The sequence below is a fragment of the Musca domestica genome, unplaced genomic scaffold (assembly GCF_030504385.1).
Source record: "Musca domestica strain aabys unplaced genomic scaffold, Musca_domestica.polishedcontigs.V.1.1 50, whole genome shotgun sequence".
In the NCBI taxonomy this organism is placed as follows: domain Eukaryota; kingdom Metazoa; phylum Arthropoda; class Insecta; order Diptera; family Muscidae; genus Musca; species Musca domestica.
Window position 1 is genome coordinate 6,790,170 of NW_026712347.1, and position 18,346 is coordinate 6,808,515.

General features: G+C 41.7%; 3 protein-coding genes and 1 long non-coding RNA gene across 5 annotated transcripts; 2 read left to right on the plus strand and 2 right to left on the minus strand.

Moving 5' to 3' along the window:
* The first annotated feature begins 573 nt into the window (after window positions 1–573).
* Window positions 574–3,661, plus strand: LOC101888833 (general transcription factor 3C polypeptide 3). The gene is made up of 2 exons (XM_011294588.3): window positions 574–842; window positions 918–3,661. The coding sequence occupies exons 1-2, from the start codon at window positions 797–799 to the stop codon at window positions 3,572–3,574; spliced, it is 2,703 nt and encodes a 900-aa protein (XP_011292890.1). The 5' UTR covers window positions 574–796; the 3' UTR covers window positions 3,575–3,661.
* A 229-nt stretch (window positions 3,662–3,890) lies between these two features.
* LOC101889190 (DET1 homolog) lies at window positions 3,891–6,161 on the minus strand. Its single transcript, XM_005184417.4, has 3 exons — window positions 4,878–6,161; window positions 4,483–4,796; window positions 3,891–4,426 (listed from the first exon to the last, which is right to left on the minus strand). Exons 1-3 carry the CDS (start codon window positions 5,835–5,837, stop codon window positions 4,030–4,032), a joined length of 1,671 nt encoding a protein of 556 aa, XP_005184474.2. The 5' UTR covers window positions 5,838–6,161; the 3' UTR covers window positions 3,891–4,029.
* A 3,068-nt stretch (window positions 6,162–9,229) lies between these two features.
* On the minus strand, window positions 9,230–15,170 carry LOC131805360 (uncharacterized). Of its 2 annotated transcripts, none has more exons than XM_059128473.1 (2): window positions 13,211–15,170; window positions 9,230–13,018 (listed from the first exon to the last, which is right to left on the minus strand). In XM_059128473.1, exons 1-2 carry the CDS (start codon window positions 15,168–15,170, stop codon window positions 9,417–9,419), a joined length of 5,562 nt encoding a protein of 1,853 aa, XP_058984456.1. In that variant the 3' UTR covers window positions 9,230–9,416. The 2 variants fall into 2 exon arrangements, with proteins under 2 accessions (XP_058984456.1, XP_058984457.1); XM_059128474.1 differs by having other exon boundaries at window positions 11,995–12,345; window positions 12,798–15,170.
* LOC131805361 (uncharacterized) lies at window positions 14,528–15,512 on the plus strand. The gene is made up of 3 exons (XR_009343659.1): window positions 14,528–14,665; window positions 14,897–15,197; window positions 15,390–15,512. It is a non-coding gene; the product is annotated as an uncharacterized LOC131805361 (long non-coding RNA).
* The last annotated feature ends 2,834 nt before the right edge of the window (window positions 15,513–18,346 follow it).

The window sequence follows — 18,346 nt, forward strand, 5'->3', positions numbered from 1 at the left end:
ACGTTGAAATAAACATTTTGAAAACATCCGAATTTGAATATTTTCTGAACAATTTTTTTGTTATTGAAAAGAAAACACATACATAAACAAATAAAGATGACATATTAAGCCAAGAAAATAAAAAATTGAAATCATATGGTATCATAGCCCTACCTTGATATCATTGTACCAAGCATACAAATATTTTTGCTAACGCAGGATCTGTTGTGATGATGATATATATCTGCGAACCCCTTGGTACCTATTTCACAAAAAGTCACAATTTGCAATACTTTTATCTGTTATCCTTTCTTTCTGAAACTCCTCCTGCAACATATGGGATTAGGCATAGAAAAAAAATTTAATTATTTAACCCATTATTTTAATTAATTAACCCATTAGTAGTCATTGTACCTTTTGAGGACAGAAAAGTTAATTTTATAATAAGATTTCATTTTGTACAGAAATATTCTATAATATGTCATGGTACAATAAGAAGTGTGTAGTTTCTGAAGATTTGTATCACAGTGTAATTACTTGCTATCGCCGACAACACCACTCGACTTGGTATTCAAGACATCAGCTGTTTTTTTACCATGTCTTATTCGTAAACAAACGTCTAGTCATCCATATTGTCTCTACCCAATCATTCGTAAACACTGAAAATACCGCTTTGCCCTCCTTTTTCGCTCCATATTCGCAGGGAATAGAACCAACTAAATTGGCATTCCTATAAAACAAATCTCATTGACTGAGCGGACGGAGGATCTCCCGGAAATATTCCCAATTAAAACCCCTATTCCAAACACTCATAACCATGGATCTTGCCGCTTCCTGTGATGTGGTCATCGAAGAAATCAATAGTAATGATGTCCCCGAAGAAGAACTATCCCAATTCCAGGAGACAGAACCATTAAAAGTCCTTCAACTTATTTCAGATGATGACGAAGATGAGGGCAATCTAATTCAAAAATTTGTTCATGGTGAAGCTGATTTTCCCGATTTCTATACCAAACTGGATCCACACGAACAGCCAGACGATGAAGATGATGGCGAAGAAGATGAAGAGGAGGAGGATGGTGATGCCGAAATGGGGACAAGTGATATCAACGATATTAGAAGCTCGCAGGAGAGAGAAATGCAAGAGCAAGCCGAGTTTAAGGCAAATATAATGCAAGGTTTTCCAAACATTGAACTACCACCGGGAGCATTGAACTTTTCCAATATGACCGTGCCAAAGCGAAAAAAACAATCACGAAAAGATCGCAAAATGAACGCTGACGACATACCGAGCACCAGTCGCCGAGTACGATCTACTAGCTCCACTAGCACCGGTGGAGTACGCAAACGATCGCTGCTCAATGTGGCCCTACAGGGTTTGATGGGTGAGGCAAATTTGTGTTTTGCGCGTGGCCAAATACAAATGGCTGAAAAAATTTGTTTGGAAATTATACGTCAAAACCCCTTGGCCCCTGAACCCTTCTTTACACTGGCGGAAATATACGAATCACGGGATACGGAGAAATTTTTAAATTTTCTTACAATTGCTGTCCATTTGAATCCCAGCGATCGTTACCAATGGATACGTATTGCCGAGATGCACATAGCACAGGGCAATTTGCAGAGAGCACGAATATACTATACGCGTGCCATTAAGGTCCATCCACGCGATTATGATTTGCGTTTGCGTAAGGCCCGACTCTTGGATATGATGGGAGAGAAAACGGCGGCTCTATTTACATATTTAAAAATGATACAGCATTGTCCGGTTGACAGACATGAATTGTGTTTGGTAACTGCCAAAAATGTGGCCAAACACTTTCATGGCTGCAACAAATATCATTTGGCCTTGGAGGCCATGCAAAGTGCCTACGGTGTGTGTGGCCATCTCTTTAGTTTGGAAGATTTAAATCTCTACATGGAGCTGTGTATTATCAACAAACAATATTTTAAGGTTCTACAATGTTTGCGAGAAAGAACAAATTTAGAACTGGAAACCGAAAAGGAGGAGCAATTGGACTTGATATTCTATTGTGTAATACCCGATGATTATTTACCCGATTTCAGGGTAAAACTATGTGTGGCCCTAATCAATCTTAAGGCCCACCATTTACTGGGCTACTTGATACAGAATATACATGAACACATACCTCCCCTGGAAACTGATAGACTACATCTATATTGCGATATTGCTGAAGCCCTTATGCAGGAACATAAATATGCGGAGGCAATATCCCTGCTGAGACCAATAACCGACGGCGATATCATTGAATGTCCAGCTTTTATTTGGCTAAAACAGGCCGAATGTTTGAGACATTTAAATCGTTGCAACGAAGCCATTGAGAGTTATACCCGAGTGGTGGAATATGCACCATATTGTTATGAGGCAAAATTTACTTTATCTGCTTTGTTGAAGCAACAGGGTAGGCACATAGAGGCGGTCAAAGCCTTGGAACAATCTGGGGAACATGAGGGCCAGCCATTGCACGCACGCTTACTCTATGAGAGGTGTATAATGCTACAACAAATCAATGAAATCGAAGAGTTCCTGGAAATCGGTTGTGTCTTACTGGGACGTCAGTCAATAAAACTGCGGAATCGAGAAGAAATGCAAGCGGCAGCAAATGGTGGGTCTTTCTATAATTCAGAAGGCCTCAAAGTTATTCTACAAATGCGTAACATAATCGGTGATGAAGCTGATAAAGCATTGGAGGTTTCCAAAAGCTCGTCCTCAAACAATGCCACAGATGACCTCTCCGTGCATGATGAATATCAACTGTTTTTGGAACTAATGCGGATTGGATTCCTGCACAAGAACACAAGCATATTAGAAAGAATGTGCTTTGCCATGGTCACAACCAAACGTTTTGTTGGCTATCATGTCGAACTGGAGCGCATCATCATATTGGCCTGTTACTTTAACAATGACTGTTCCATTGCTTTTTCATATTTAAGGGAATTGATACACAAAAATGCCAGTTCTAAACCGCTGTGGAATCTCATGTGTTTGCTAATACAAAAGGGTCAGGATTTACGTTATCACCGTTACATCAATCGTCTGATACAGCGGCAGCCTCAGGCCAAGGGAATGCGTATTTTAACCGGTCACTATCATTTGCATTGCAGCTCCTATAAATATGCTTTAAATGTGTACGTACCCCTTTACAAGGAACAACCTACCGCCCTATTAGCCCTCTGCATAGCGGTCATATTTCAACAGATATCCATGCAAAAGAAAGTCTTGCGAAAATGTGCCGCCGTTAGTCAGTCTGTGGTTTTTGCCCAAAAATATGCCGAGTTGAGATCAACGGCCTTTGCCATGTCGCCCAACAATGTTGATTCATCTATGGAGAATTCTGTGACATATCAGGAGATTAATTATAATCTTGGTCGAATCTATCATCAATGTGGTCTGTTTCATTTGGCAGTGGAATATTATGAAAAGGCTTTAAATTTCACCCACCCTCTGCTGGAAAAACATGAGAAAATATTGAGTTTAAAGCAGGAAATTGCTTTCAATTTACATCTTATCTATCGTTCCAGTGGAAATTTTGCTAAAGCTCGTCAATATCTCTATGAATATTGTGTTGTGTGAAATTTGGGACAGGATTTAGAGTATAGCGAGTTAATGAAGTTTTAGGTTTAGAGGAAATAAAATGTAATTTTAATGAAAATACGAAAATTGCTTTATTATTATTGATGATGTTTTCTTATCAATTGAAGACCTGCAGATCATATTGTATATAAAAATATAGAATAAGAGTATATCTTTTCACATCGTCCATGATAGTAGTGTTATAAGTAGAAAAAAATGTCAAAGATCAAGATACAATCAAAAACTCCTTATATTAAAATTGGACCTTCTTTCTGTTCAACAAACCCTCGATCAAATCCAATATAAATATACTAGCAACATTTTCACACTTTTATTTAAAAATGCGAGTTTTCAACTCATAACACAGGCATTATGTAAATACTTTAAAAAATAAATTGGTTGTTAACTTCTAGTTCCTGCTTCAATTTTGTGCTCTTATGACTACATTTATGGATTTACGGTTCAACTTTTGTATTGGTATTGTAAATATGGAAATTTAATACATAACGTGATATAAACTTCTGTATACTTATGAAGAATGGTTCATAGGGATGAAATATGAATGTTACCAAATCCCGTGGATTAGTTCCCATTCCATACTCTTGCCATGTGTCAGAGGAATGTTCCAAATGGACACGGAACTTAAGTATATTGGTAATACGATCACGAAATCGTATTGGTTCCATGCCAATTAGACGAGGTCTCTCTAGTGCAGATATAAAACGATGATCATAATTGAAGAGCGAGTAATCTAAATAAGGGATGGCTGAGAAATTTTGTGCACTAATGGGAAGCGTGGGATTAGCACGAGCTGCTGCTTCTCTTATGCCACCGGGAAATGATTTCAAATCGCTGGGAAAATAAAATGTGAAATTAAATTAAGACGTATCTCTTATATAGATACTTACTTGTCAAACGATTCGCGAAAGTAAACATTATTACTGGGTGATGATGCATGCCAAGAGTACAAAGATCGTACATTTCGAAATTCGTCACAAAAATTCCGCAACATTAAAAGCATGTTTACAGAATTTTGACCAAAGATTGTTAATACCTTCTGCTCCGTGATATTGTAGAAGACATACAATTTAAAATTCTTTGTAACAGAATCCACCGTGCCTTCCAGCATTTCCAAGGGCATTTGAGATTGTCGTTTTTCATAACGCATCAATATATGCTCACTATCGATCAACTGCATTTTCATTATAAGCATGCGTTCGACCTAAAAAGTGATAATTAAAAACAACATTATTCGCCACTAACACCCGATGTGGAAGAGAGCTTATTGCAATCGCCTACCTACCAATCCAAAATTTTTATAGAAAAACTTTAGCTTCTCTTTGCGCTCACATTCCGTCGGCGCCTCCAAAGCCCAATTGTAAATAAATGCCAAGATTTTCTGCTTGAAATGTGACAACGGTACACTGTGTGTGTGATCCAGTGTGGAAGTTGTCATTTGTTGATGGGCTAATATTTGATCACGATCTAAATTACTGCCATATGGACCCACAGTGTATAAACGTTGCAGTTTCCCCTCCATATCCAGCTCCAAAAGTTCTATACATTGTCGGTATGTAGATAAAATAGCTATCGTACGTCCATATACCGAGACACTATGATTGTGGGACAACACAATGAAATCATGTTCCATACGCAACGTGTCAGAAATACATCCCTTGTGTAAGTCGACCAAATGAAACGTGTAGTCATACAAATTGGCATCATCGAACAGATCAGGATATTCCTGATAGGCTTGATAACTGGGAAGTATAGCGCCACCGGCCACAGACACCAACAGCACATAACGGCCATTTTCAAGGAATATACTAAATTCTCGATCCAAAACATGCCGCGTGGACCACGAAGCATTTATCAATTGGATTGTGTATTTCTTCTTAAAAAGGGCATTGAACAATTGCTGCCGTATATGTAGTGAATCCAAAGAGTGATCCGCCGCCGTTATACATTCGCTTTTCTGGGAACTCAACAGGTGTGCAACCCTGCCAACACCTTGATACTGATATACTTCCAATGCACGTTGCTCATACGCAAAAGCCAACAGCATACTACCATCTGGAGTAAATTTCCGCAAAAATGCCAGTGGTTTATCCACATTTTGTATGGTTAGGCGGGGTGTAATGCTTTTATAAAAGTTCCTTTTGTAATAATGAGCAGGCTGTGCTACCGGATGATGACCAAATCGCCAATTGGTCTCTCTGGCCCACAGGTGGTGTTGTAGGTTTTGTGAGTTTTTGGTAAACATTAAAGGTGGGGAAGCAGCTCATGAGCGCGAAATTAGAAAGTGTGGAAAATGGAAAAAGACTCAGCAAATGGAAGGAAGAAAAAACCAAATTGTTTAGAAAGTGGAAACAAAATAAAAATTGAAGTAAGGTCTTCTTCTTTTTCTAAATACAGGTATGCAAAGCGAAATGATGGCAAAGATAATTCTTAAGTGCCCCGTAGATGGTCAGGTTACAGAACTCTATACTTTTTTTCAAAGTTAGTCTACCTTGTCTTTATTGTACCATGCATGGCTCAAGTAAAAAGGTTATTTAAATTCAAGAAACTAGGAAAAATACAACTCTGTACCGGAGTCTTATAGTGTCAAATATACTTTAAAATTAAAAACAATTAGTTTTATTATGTTTTATATTTTTTCCACAAACCATGAATGGAATCTTGGAGTTATTAGACAAAATTGAATCTGAGATATTAGTACATGTTTTGGCAGAGGTAGCTTTGTGCTTTGTTCTACCTTCTGTCATGATAGAAGAATACAGATAGATGTATCATCGAGTGGGAACATTGATATATCAAAATGTGTTGTCAATAATAAGTAGATTTTTATATGTTTTCTTATACTCCGGCCGATCATCGGAAGCATAGCTGGTTGCTACCGGACGCATCCACAGGTTGCGGAAAGTGGAACGCCCAATAGATATATTGGGCAGCTGCGAATAAATAAGCAGTCGCGGACAACTCAGCGGTTCCGGGGGGAGAGTCTCGGAATAAATATCCAAGTGCCCATGATCCCTGGTTCGATGAGGCGAACAACTGGCGGAAGTGATCGGTGTTGGTCTACCGAGGAATAAGACCCCCTAACGCTGGGGTGTTACGTAAACCGTGCCCATCAGCGTTCCTCGGTTTGCAGTCAGTGTACCGACTGTATTCGCACGGTTGCCTCACTGATACCTGGGCGCCTCAGTGAGTAACAGGCTTAGTTGCCAAGTCCTTGCCATGGTAGGGAGGCTATGCCATGGTGGACCTCGTCTCCTCCAAGTCCGACCTTTCACATGGAGAAAAATAACAACAAAAACAAAACCCCAACTTCCACCAATGACACCATTGCTTCCAAAGAAGCACCGACCAAGGACCGCCCACAGGACATGATTTCCAATTCGGGAGGGGACGACATACTGAGCTACAGTGACGTCATCCATGACAACATCCAGCGACATAGCGAACAGTTGTCCGCCCTCCTGGAGAAGACGAAAACGCTAAGGCTCAGTCAGGAGAGTACTCCTTCTGGCTTTGGAGATGACTCACCACTTTCGGATGAGGAACTGGACATCACGGTCATTTCCTCGTCTCAAAGTGGTAAGTCATCTCAACAAGCCACCAAGAACACTCCCAGCGAGACTTGCGCGGAGTCCAAAACCCAGGAGGGAATAACGTCGGTCACTTCCGATGCCACCAGCCTCGATCGGCAAGACGCCATCATTGTAGGCAATGGCGGGGATCCTGCCAGAAACCCTACCTCTCGTGATGGCGCCGACATAAAAGAGGTGAAAGCAAAGCGGGGATATAAAACGTCGGTAAATTACTGCAAAAAATTTATCGGCAAAGACCCCGCGCAGATAACGGAGAGAGAGAGGATTCTGATCAAGATGAACCTCAAGGTAATTGCAAAGTTCGAACGGAACCACCCGCACTTACCGAGCGGTTCTCTAAACCAGAATCTTCAACCTCTCCTACTATCTGCTATCAGCAGTAGGGTAAACCAACCTGTGGTTCAACCCTCTGCTGAGGGCCCAGCGGAGGTCAGCAATTCCGTCGCCACTAACAAGACCACCACGGTCGTTGTTCACGAGGTGACGGCCAACGCTGACACTGCTGGGTCGAATCCACCTGCCAAAAGGCGGGGGAAAAATAAGACCAAGAAGCCGAAGCCCACTATAGGCGAAGCCCTTGCAGTTCCACCGGAGGCCGATACCTCTTCACGCCCAGCGTTGAAAAGGGGTCGGTCTACGGAAGAACCACACCCTGAGGCCAAGAAGGCATCCAAGGGCCCGGCTTCTCAGCCTTTGCCCACTCCGTCCGCTAGCAAGCCGGTCGCGACTAAACCTCCCCCACCAGCCCCTTCAAGCTCTAAGCCTGATAAGGTTCACAAGGGAGAGGTCAAGTCACAAACGGCAGGCCAAACAGGACGGAAGAGGAAATACTCGCGAACTATCTACCCGGATAATCTTCGGGTAGCAATCATCGACAAGGCTGAACCGGAAGGTAAAATCAGCGACAGTCGATGGTTGCTATTCGAAGATCGTCTGAGGGAGCTTGTCTTCACGGGAGAGGGTGACCCACGAAGTATGCAGTTCGGCAGTGCAACCCTTTACAAAGGCGTGAAAGTATTGTGCTGCGAGAACCAGGAATCTAAGGATTACCTGGTCACCGCAGTATCTGGCTTTCGCGATCTCTGGCAGGGTTGTGATCTGGCGGCTGTATTCTTGAAGGACATCCCCTGCGGTAAGGTATTGACAGCTTGGGTGCCACCACCATCCGTGGATCCGGCACGCATCCTGACAATACTGGGCAAGCAAAAACCCAACCTCAAGACGGACAACTGGCGTCTTGTCAGTTCAAACACTGAGGGAGGGGGCCTGGTCATCAAGGTATCTATGGATACGGATGGCCAGGAATACCTTCAAGCTTGTGGGTGAAAACTGCATTTCGGCGCTGGATGGATCCGCTTCCGTCTAACGCCGTTGCATTAGGTGGAAGAAAACAGCAGCTACTTAGCATCATGCCGATTAATCTGCATCACTACAAAGCAGCTGCTGCAGAACTCCTCCTATCCCTCTCGAAAGCTGAAGTAGACATAGCTCTGGTTCAGGAACCCTATATATACAATAATAGGGTATCTGGACTAGGGAGTGGGCAGTACGTCTCTTATGCGGTCTCCAATGGTGATAAGGTAAGGACGTGTATTGTTGCCAAAAAGAGTTTAAACCTTATCTTCCTTAGCAACAACAGTGGAGGAGACGTTACGGTAGCGAGATTGGAGTCTAAATCCGGAAGGGTTCACATTTTCATATCTCTATATCTACCGTACGAGCGACCTGACCCACCTGGACATGAAGTAGAGGAGCTGACAGATCAAGAAGGCCAAGCGCACATCTTGGGTATGTTTCACGGAGTCTATTTGTCCTTTTTTGTTATTTTCCAGGAATAAACCTAAACTCGGCTGGCTCCCAAATGACAAGACTGGCAGGATTTCGGCAAAATAAAAGCTGCGTTTATTTGGTTTGTTTGTTTACAAATAGTGAGTTTAGTTGTCGTTGTTTATTCTCTGTAAGAATTTTAAAAATTTAACAAAAATTAAGTTTACAAAAAAAAAATAAAAATATTTAATTTAAAAACAATAAAAATTAACACGACTTACTTATTTTTGGGTTCTAACAAAAAAGGGAATAAACAATGGCCATAAGGGCCTATTTATATAAAAAGTGACATTAAGCAAAACAACAAAAATAAACAAAATGAAGATGTTGGCTTAAATTTAGTTTCGTCTCCCTCTTCGCTTGGGATATTTCGGCCATTTATAACAGTGGTATTTCAAATTTGGCTACACTTTTTTAGCTTTGGTAATTGCAGGGTTACCATCTCCAACATCCCCACCCCCGTGAACTGACCCAGAGGGGGAGGCTTCACCAACTCCGTCTCCAGCCGCTTCCACGTCCAAAATGGCAAGTTTGGACACAGGTCTGTGGTATACACCGGCACTCGTTCTCACCTTGGCTGATCGTGCCACTCCGTCTTTGCCCCTGAATACTTCGATGACTCGTCCACGTCTCCATTGACTCCGAGCCATCTCTGGATCACAAACAAACACAAGGCAACCAACATCCAACGACCGAGAAGGAAGACACCATTTTGTTCTTCGAGTTAATTCTGGAAGATATTCCCGAAGCCACTGATGCCACATGCCATTCTTCAAATTTTGGGTGACGCGCCACTGCTTCCTTAAACACATCAGTCTAGGCTCAAACGGTGCTGGAGTCTGGGTTGAATTGGTACATCCAAGCAGAAAGTGGTTTGGAGTCAATGGATCTGGGTCCTCTGGAGTAACTGGCAAATGTGTAAGTGGCCTGCTGTTGACCATATTCTCCGCTTCAATCAGGAACGCTTGTAGAGTCTCCAGTTTTGGGGCTTGCTCCTTTAGCATGATGTAAAGAGCCTTCTTAACAGATTGGACAAGACGCTCCCATACTCCGCCTTCGCTGGGATTCACTGGCGTATTGTAGACCCATTTTATTCCAAGAGCTGTCAGACCAGAAGAAACGGAATTAGTGTCTAAAAAATTGGTTATACCTTGCAGCTCCTTTGCTATGCCAACGAAATTCGTCCCATTGTCGCTTCTTATCATCTCTGGGACGCCTCTTCGATTGATGAAGTTCCGAATACACATTAGGCAGGAATCACTCGACAGGTCTGTTGCAATTTCCAAGTGGACAGCGCGAACTGTAAGGCATGTAAACAGTGCCACCCACCTCTTTTCTCGTTGTCTCCGGATTGACACTGTTACAGGACCAAAATAGTCAAGTCCTGTGTAGGTAAAGGCTCTGACATAAGGTGTGACACGTTCCAAGGGTAACGGGGCCATTTGTGGTTGAATTGGTTTGGCCTTACGAATCTTGCAGACAAGACATCGGGACTGAACGCTTCTTAGAAGTTGACGAAGTGACGGAATCCAAAATCGCAGACGAATTTCGCTCATTGTAGTGGCAACATTTATGTGACAAAAACGAGAATGGTAAAATTCCACCAGCAAAAGTGTAAAACGATGACCTTTGTGTAGAATTATTGGTCGTCTGGTATCCAGGGACAAAAAAACAGCATTTTCTATTCTTCCAGATACCCGAAGCAAACCATCACTTCCAATTTGTGGATTTAAAGACTTTATGGAGCTGTTGGCAGACACTGATCCAGTTCTCTGTATGTCAAGAATTTCATCCCCATATACTTCTTGCTGTACGCAGCGACAGAGATACATTTCTGCCCGTGCTTCTTCTTCCACCGTCAAATCACCCGACACCACTGATTTCCTCTTCATATTTTCAACGAATCGGAATGTCCACGCCATTGCCCGTTTCAGCCTACGATATTTTGAAAATCTATTAATATCTGGAATACAAAAACATACCTGGCAAGCCACCAAAACTTTGTATTTGTTTCTTAGCTCTGTTTTGCTGTGATCCACACATGTTCCAATTTGTTCCTCGTCCGGCCAATACTTCTCTTCTTTTCTCAGGAATTCTGGCCCATTTTTCCAACGTCCTTCTGGCTGGTACTTCTTGGGTCCTTTAGCACGGGTCCCTTCGTCAGCTGGGTTTTCCGCTCCTGGACACCACCGCCACTGCTCCATACGGCTGCTTTCCAGAATCTCCGACACTCTATTTGCCACATATTGTTTGTATGTACGGTGTTCTGAACGGATCCAACTTATCACTGTTGAGGAATCTGACCAAAAATAAATGTTATTAATATTCTTCAAATGATTTTCCAAAATTTTTTCCTTCATTCGCACTCCAATTACTGCTGCTTGCAACTCAAGCTTAGGTATAGTATGGTATCTTGTTGGGGCACAGCTCGTCTTGCCCATAACGAACACAACACTTACACCACAATTTGTTACTATACGCCAGTATGCCACAGCAGCCATTGCATCTTCACTGGCATCCACAAACACATGCAAATCTACTATACCATTAAAAAATCCATTACTGTAACACCTCGGAACTTTGAAATCCTTTAATTTAGGCAATTCCTCCAGCCAGGTCTTCCAGCGGCTATAAATCGCGGACGGCAACTCCTCGTCCCACTTTATACGACTTTTCCACACATTTTGCATAATTATCTTCGACGTCACCATAAAATCACCAAGAAACCCGAATGGATCGAATACGGACATATTTAAAGACAACATTTCGCGTTTCGTTGGCACTTTTTGCAATTTCAATATCTTTTCATCCACTTTGTGTAATTTTAATTCAAAACAAAATACATCTGATTTTGGCAGCCAATGAATACCGAGTACCCGTTCCATTCCATCATCAAAAATGGAGTTGCCATCACTTTCATCAGAAATAGGGTTGCCAAACATACGTTGTAAAACAAGGGAATTAGACTTGATGTTGCGGAGATTAAATCCACCCTCTTTGTGAATTTTTATGACATCACGTACCACTTCAACTGCCTCACCTTCAGTCTGGAAACAGTCGACGTAATCGTCTACGTAATGACGATCGATGATTCCTTGTACTGCTCTTGGCGACTCATTTATAAACCTTCGGGCATTTAGGTTTTTTACATATTGGGCTATGGTGGGCGAACAAGTGGCTCCAAAAATCATCCGTTCCATTACATAAGTTTCTAAGGGTTGACTGGGATCCCCATTTCTCCATAGAAATCGCTGACTGTCCTGATCTTCTTTGGCGATTACAATTTGGTGGAACATCTCTTGTATATCTCCGCACACGGCTACAGGAAATTCCCTGAATTTAAAAAGAATAGAGATTAAAGAGTTATTTATGTCAGGTCCAGGTAATAAGGCTTTATTTAATGAAAATTGTTGAACTTCAGCAGCAGCATCGAAGACGATACGAATTCCATCTTTGTTGGGATTTTTAACGCCAAAATGTGGCAAATAAAACGTTCGGTCGCTCCTTCTTTCTCGTTCTGCTACTGAAAGTTTACGGCAATATCCTTTTTCCTCGTAGTCTCTTATCTTTTTGCAATATTGAGCTGCATATACACTGTCCTTTGCCATTTTTCGTTCCACACACTGCAATCGGTTGTACGACAAATTGTACGATTCTGGAATTGGAGAAAAATGTTCTTTCCACAAAAGCGGACACTGATATCGCCCATCGATTCTTTTCGTGTTTTCTCTCAATATTTTTAACGCTCGTTCATCATCTATGGACAGAATTGGTGTCACATTTACCTTGGTACCCAATGTCTCCACGTCGAAATATTGCCGCATCATGGTATGCATTTCCTTAAGAAAGTCACAATTTTCTTCCTCGAAACGTTTCCTAACGTGTAAAGCCCGCTTAAGATTGGAACTCTTCTCGCCTGGGATCGGTCCATAAATTACGGCGCCTAATCTCGTTAGGGTAATGATTGGTCCAACATCGGTCATCATACGAGGAGCTTCCAAGGGAACTGTTAAAAATGAATGTTGCAAGCTTAATATTAGTTTAGGTTGAACATTCGAATAATCCCGGAATGGAATTTCGGCGATTTGGTCGATTTCACGGGATTTAATTAAATGAGCCAGATGGCAACTCTGTATTGGCAATGACAGATTGGACGAAATGTAAACATTGGTTATCGGGTACTTGTTGTTGTACTCACCGACACCACTAATTGTCAAATTAATTTTTTCTGTTTTTTCGTTTATGTTTTGGTTATTAAGCCACTGAATTTTTAAAATCTCCGGTTTCCCGTGTACTCCGAGTTCGCGAGCAACGTCCTCGTCCAGCATGGACACATTGGCGCCGTCGTCAATGAACGCGTACGTCGTTATTTGTTTGTGTGTTCCGTATAGCGTCACGGGCAAAATCTGGAACAGTACGTTTTCGGTGTAGTGGGCGGCATGACAATTTCTTCGTTGTGTTTGAGACGGCGGTGCGTCGGGAAGAGATGGGGTGTTCGTTCGTGGCTCCAAATCGTGTGTGGGTAATGTTCGGTTCGGTTCCTGGGATGGCGTCGCGAGTGTTTTGTGCAACAATTGGTGGTGTGATTTTTGGCAATCATTTATGCCACAACGACGCTTATAGTGGCAATTTTTAAGTTGGTGGCCTCTCTTTAAGCAACAAAAACAAGTTTTAATTTGTTTAATTTTATTCCATCGGTCATCGATGGTCATTTTTAAAAAGTGTGGACAGATTTTTATATTGTTGCACTCTCCCTGACAAATTGGACAGCTCGAACTGACAGCGACATATGCGTATTTTTTTTGTTGTGTTTGTGTGTGTCGGCGATTGGACGAGGTTGCTGAAATTGGCTGTGTGTCGTGGACCATATGTGCGAGACGGCGTAATATTCCCAACCAATCGCTGAAATCAACTATAGTGGCGGGGTGCTGGAGTTGCAGACATTTTTCGGCCCATTGCATTTGGCGGTTTATCGGCAGTTTGGACACTAGCTCACTCAGCAACGATGGATTGGATAGATGGTGTTCACCCTTGGCGTTTTTTAGGAAAGTGGCCATATTGGAGAGTTTGTTGGCAAAGTTGACAAGTGCATCCAAATTATCATCTGCCAGCGGTGGAATGGCTCGGACTTTTTCTACTTGGCTTCGGATAAGTTGCTCTGGTCGACCAAATGTTTCCTGCAGAATTTCCAAAATGGCGCTGACGTTGGCAGAACTCCCCAACATGGATTCCACTGTTTCCCTTGCTCGGCCCTTCAATGCGTCTCTCAAACGCATGATGTTATGGAGATTGGAGTAACCAAATTCGGTTGTGGTGCTCTCGTAGGCTTCGAAAAATGCCTGCCACTCCTCTGGAAGACCTGAAAAAATAGGCAAGGGATAAATTTTTTTATGTGCATTTCCGTTGGAGTTATTTGAAAGTGAATTTGGAAAAGACTCATCTGTGTTGATAGACAATGGTGGCAGTTGATGCACTTGAGTCTGCAACTGTTGACTTGTTGTTGGCGGTACTGTTTGTGGTGGCAAAACTACTGAATGTAATGGCAGATTCAATGGCGGCTGTGGCGGCAGACTCAATGGCGGCTGTGGTGGCAGATTCAATGGCGGCTGTGGTGGCAGATTCCTTTGTGGCTGTTGCGGCGTATTCAATGGCGGTTGTTGTGTCGTTTGATTTGAGAAAATTGGTGGTTGTGACGTCAGTGTAGGCAATGCTTGCTGCGACATTGTGTTTTGCAAAGAAGCAAACTGCTGTGACGTATTTAATAGTTGTGCTTGCATTTTTGCTTGTGCTGCTAAAAATTCGTCTTGCATTGCTTTCATCTGACGTTGCATCTGTTCCATTTCAAATTTCATAAGTTTTCTCATCTCGGCTAATTCATTTGCAGGATTTGGTGTTTTGGCTGGTGTATTTGAAGGCGGTTTTTGGAGCTGTAACTGAGAAGAAGAAGAAGAAGATTTAGAAGTATTGGCGGGCGGTGTATTGACGGCTGCGGCTGCAGCTGGCATTTGTTGCTGTTTTTGGTGGCTGCTGGTAGGCGTATCTCCTGTTGGTGAGCGAACGACAGACATATCGTAAGTGTCAGGGTTATATCGGGCTGGCGGAATTCCTTGAGTGCTGCGTCCACTGGTTCTTCTGGTTAGATCTTGGTTTTGTGGCATAAAACCGGCAGAATTTCTTGAATACAGGTAAGAATTATTTTTTTTTGTGACTTAAAGTGGTGACAGCTGTTTTTAAAAAATGTCCGTCCGTTTTAATGAACAGCAACAATAAACACGAATTCAACAAGACAATTGACGACAGAAATTAAATTGACATAAAACAAATAAACAAAGAATAAAGAATAAAGAATAAAGTTGTCCTTTTTTGTTATTTTCCAGGAATAAACCTAAACTCGGCTGGCTCCCAAATGACAAGACTGGCAGGATTTCGGCAAAATAAAAGCTGCGTTTATTTGGTTTGTTTGTTTACAAATAGTGAGTTTAGTTGTCGTTGTTTATTCTCTGTAAGAATTTTAAAAATTTAACAAAAATTAAGTTTACAAAAAAAAAATAAAAATATTTAATTTAAAAACAATAAAAATTAACACGACTTACTTATTTTTGGGTTCTAACAAAAAAGGGAATAAACAATGGCCATAAGGGCCTATTTATATAAAAAGTGACATTAAGCAAAACAACAAAAATAAACAAAATGAAGATGTTGGCTTAAATTTAGTTTCGTCTCCCTCTTCGCTTGGGATATTTCGGCCATTTATAACAGTGGTATTTCAAATTTGGCTACACTTTTTTAGCTTTGGTAATTGCAGGGTTACCATCTCCAACACTATTGAAAGTGTCAACGACGCCTCCAGATTTCGTTAAGTCCTTTCGAAGGATCCTAAATCCATAGGAAGTATAAAACGGACTGACGGCACATGGACTGACTCTGAACTAGAGACTCTTAACCTGCTAGCCAACACACACTTCCCAGGCTGTATCGACGCTGCAAGCAATCGGCAAACCGATCAAGTGCATCGTGATCATACGGCTAGTGAACAAAACTTGGCTAACAGAATAGTAAGCATACCCAAAATCAAATGGCCAATAGATACATTCAAGCCTTTTTAAATCTCCAGGACCAGACGGTATTATTCCCGCTATGATACAGCGTGTCTCAGCGTCATTATCCCCAATACTGGGGGAGATTTTCAAAGCTTGTCTGTGTCTACCCTACATTCCTGAAGCTTGGAGAGAAGTCACAGTCCCTTATATCCCCAAAGCGGGGAAACCGAGTCACTCACTTCCCAAGGACTATAGACCAATAAGTCTCTCATCCTTTCTACTGAAAACTTTGGAAACCTATGGATCTCTAGTATGGTGGCATCCTTTGAAGAAGTTAACTTTCCGCGGCATAGCTGTCTATACTGACGGTTCAAAGATGGAGTGTGGAACGGGAGCTGGTGTCTTCTGTGATACTCTTAACGTTCGTGAATCCTACAAGCTTGGAAACAACTGTAGCGTTTTTCAGGCGGAAACCACTGCAGTCAAAAAGGCCATTGACCTGCTGGTCACGAGGAACATTGAAGTCAGTAGACCGGTGACTTTATATGTCGATAGTCAAGCGGCACTGAAGGCCTTGAGTTCCTTTACAATCAAGTCTAGGGCTGTTTTGAACTGCAGGGAAGCCTTGGAAAACACTGGGTTGTCCATCAAGCTTTGTTGGGTTCCTGGACATTTCAACATCCCAGGTAACGAGACTGCAGACGAACTGGCCAGATTAGGATCCGAATCAACTACAATTCAAGTAGACAACTCGGTCAAACCACCACTGTGCCATTTCCTGCAGGTTATTCACAAACACTACTCTGAGAAGATCCAACAAAAATGGCTGGATGAAATGGGTTGTACCATCCCCAAACGAATCTGGCCCACGCTCTCGGAGAAGAGAACAAGGTCGCTGATGTCATTGTCAAAACCTGATTTAAAATTCGTGGTGGGCATCATCACAGGTCACTGTAAGGTGAGGGCTATGACATCGAAATGGGACAGCGACGGCATTGACTACTGTAGGATCTGTCAAGATGAAGAAGAAATCGAGACAATCGAACACTTACTCTGCCACTGCCCAGCACTCAATAATGTGAGGCATAGGCTAGTGGGAGAACTAGTGTCACATGGCTTGTCATCTTTTTCTAACACTGACCCAGTAGTAATACTTCAACTAGCCAGAAGACTCAAGTGGCTAAAGACGACACGGCAAACTCCTCAGCCGTAGATTCTCACTCTACTACACTATCCCTTATCTTCATCTTCTCTATCAATCACTTTTTTCTTCTATCTCTCAAAACTCTTTTTCTAGGATGAACACAATGGACCTATAGGTCTCCAAGTGGAGCGGTTGCCATATGGCAATCGCGCGTCCTTTAACCTAACCTATACTGCGCAAATCGGAAGTTGTTATATCATGCATTTTTCAACATTTTTACAAATTTCAATTATTTTCATTCAACATTTTCAATTCCAAAATCTGTTTGACAGTTCATTATCCCAGCTGCTGTGTCGATGCATCTATCCTGTATTCTTCTACCATGCCTTCTGTGTAATCGTGCCATGGTACCATGGTTATTGCAAAGAAATTACTTTAAGTCAGGAAATACATCTCTCCACTCCTTCATTACCATTCCCAGCAACAACTCTTTGAGGAAAGAAGAAGGACATAAAACTATATATCTTTCTATGGTAATAGGTGTGTCTGGTTACCCTAACATTTGTAACAATTATTGCAAATTGTTACTGGAAGCCGTCTGTTAACACAAAAGTTCTGCAGAAGAGAGCCGTTTTAGAGAGACATTTTGAAAGTTCTTTTTTACTGGGAGCTTGTAATATCTTATTGAATACATTTCTTCTTGCAAGCTCTTACAACTCTTCTTCTTCTCCTTCCAGTGAGGTATATTTGGGCAAAATATCTTAAAATGTATTTATTAAAAAAACAAGCATAATTGTTCTTAAATATGTTCTTAATTTCTTTTCGGATAAATTGCTTTATTTTGATAAAACAGCTGATTGCTCGCAAGTTTTTGCAGGACTTTCGTCTGTTTACTTTTCATAGTTTTACAGCCCTGAGGCTATGCCCGCTTCTTTTCTAATTTCCATGCAAAGAAGTTGTTTTAATTTATTCAATATTTTTCCTTATTTTTTAAATCAGTTAAACAGCGCAAAAATTAAGGAAATGGATTTTTTTTTTAAAATATGGCAATACTGGTGAATAGTTTCAATGCGCGTCCCGCAAAATTGGCAGAAGTCTACCTTTCCTTTTTATTGTACAATTTACCAGACTTACCTAATTCCATCACTTT

Bases quoted from the DNA above. Each gene is read 5' to 3' on its own strand.
- LOC101888833 (XM_011294588.3), top strand. From the start codon at position 797: ATGGATCTTGCCGCTTCCTGTGATGTGGTCATCGAAGAAATCAATA. The intron at 843-917 runs GTAATGATGTCC...AACTTATTTCAG, and splicing joins GGTCATCGAAGAAATCAATA to ATGATGACGAAGATGAGGGC.
- LOC101889190 (XM_005184417.4), bottom strand. From the start codon at position 5,837: ATGTTTACCAAAAACTCACAAAACCTACAACACCACCTGTGGGCCAGA. The intron at 4,797-4,877 runs GTAGGTAGGCGA...ATCACTTTTTAG, and splicing joins TCTATAAAAATTTTGGATTG to GTCGAACGCATGCTTATAAT. The intron at 4,427-4,482 runs GTAAGTATCTAT...TTATTTTCCCAG, and splicing joins TTTCGCGAATCGTTTGACAA to CGATTTGAAATCATTTCCCG.
- LOC131805360 (XM_059128473.1), bottom strand. From the start codon at position 15,170: ATGCCACAAAACCAAGATCTAACCAGAAGAACCAGTGGACGCAGCACT. The intron at 13,019-13,210 runs GTGAGTACAACA...CATTTTTAACAG, and splicing joins TTTGACAATTAGTGGTGTCG to TTCCCTTGGAAGCTCCTCGT.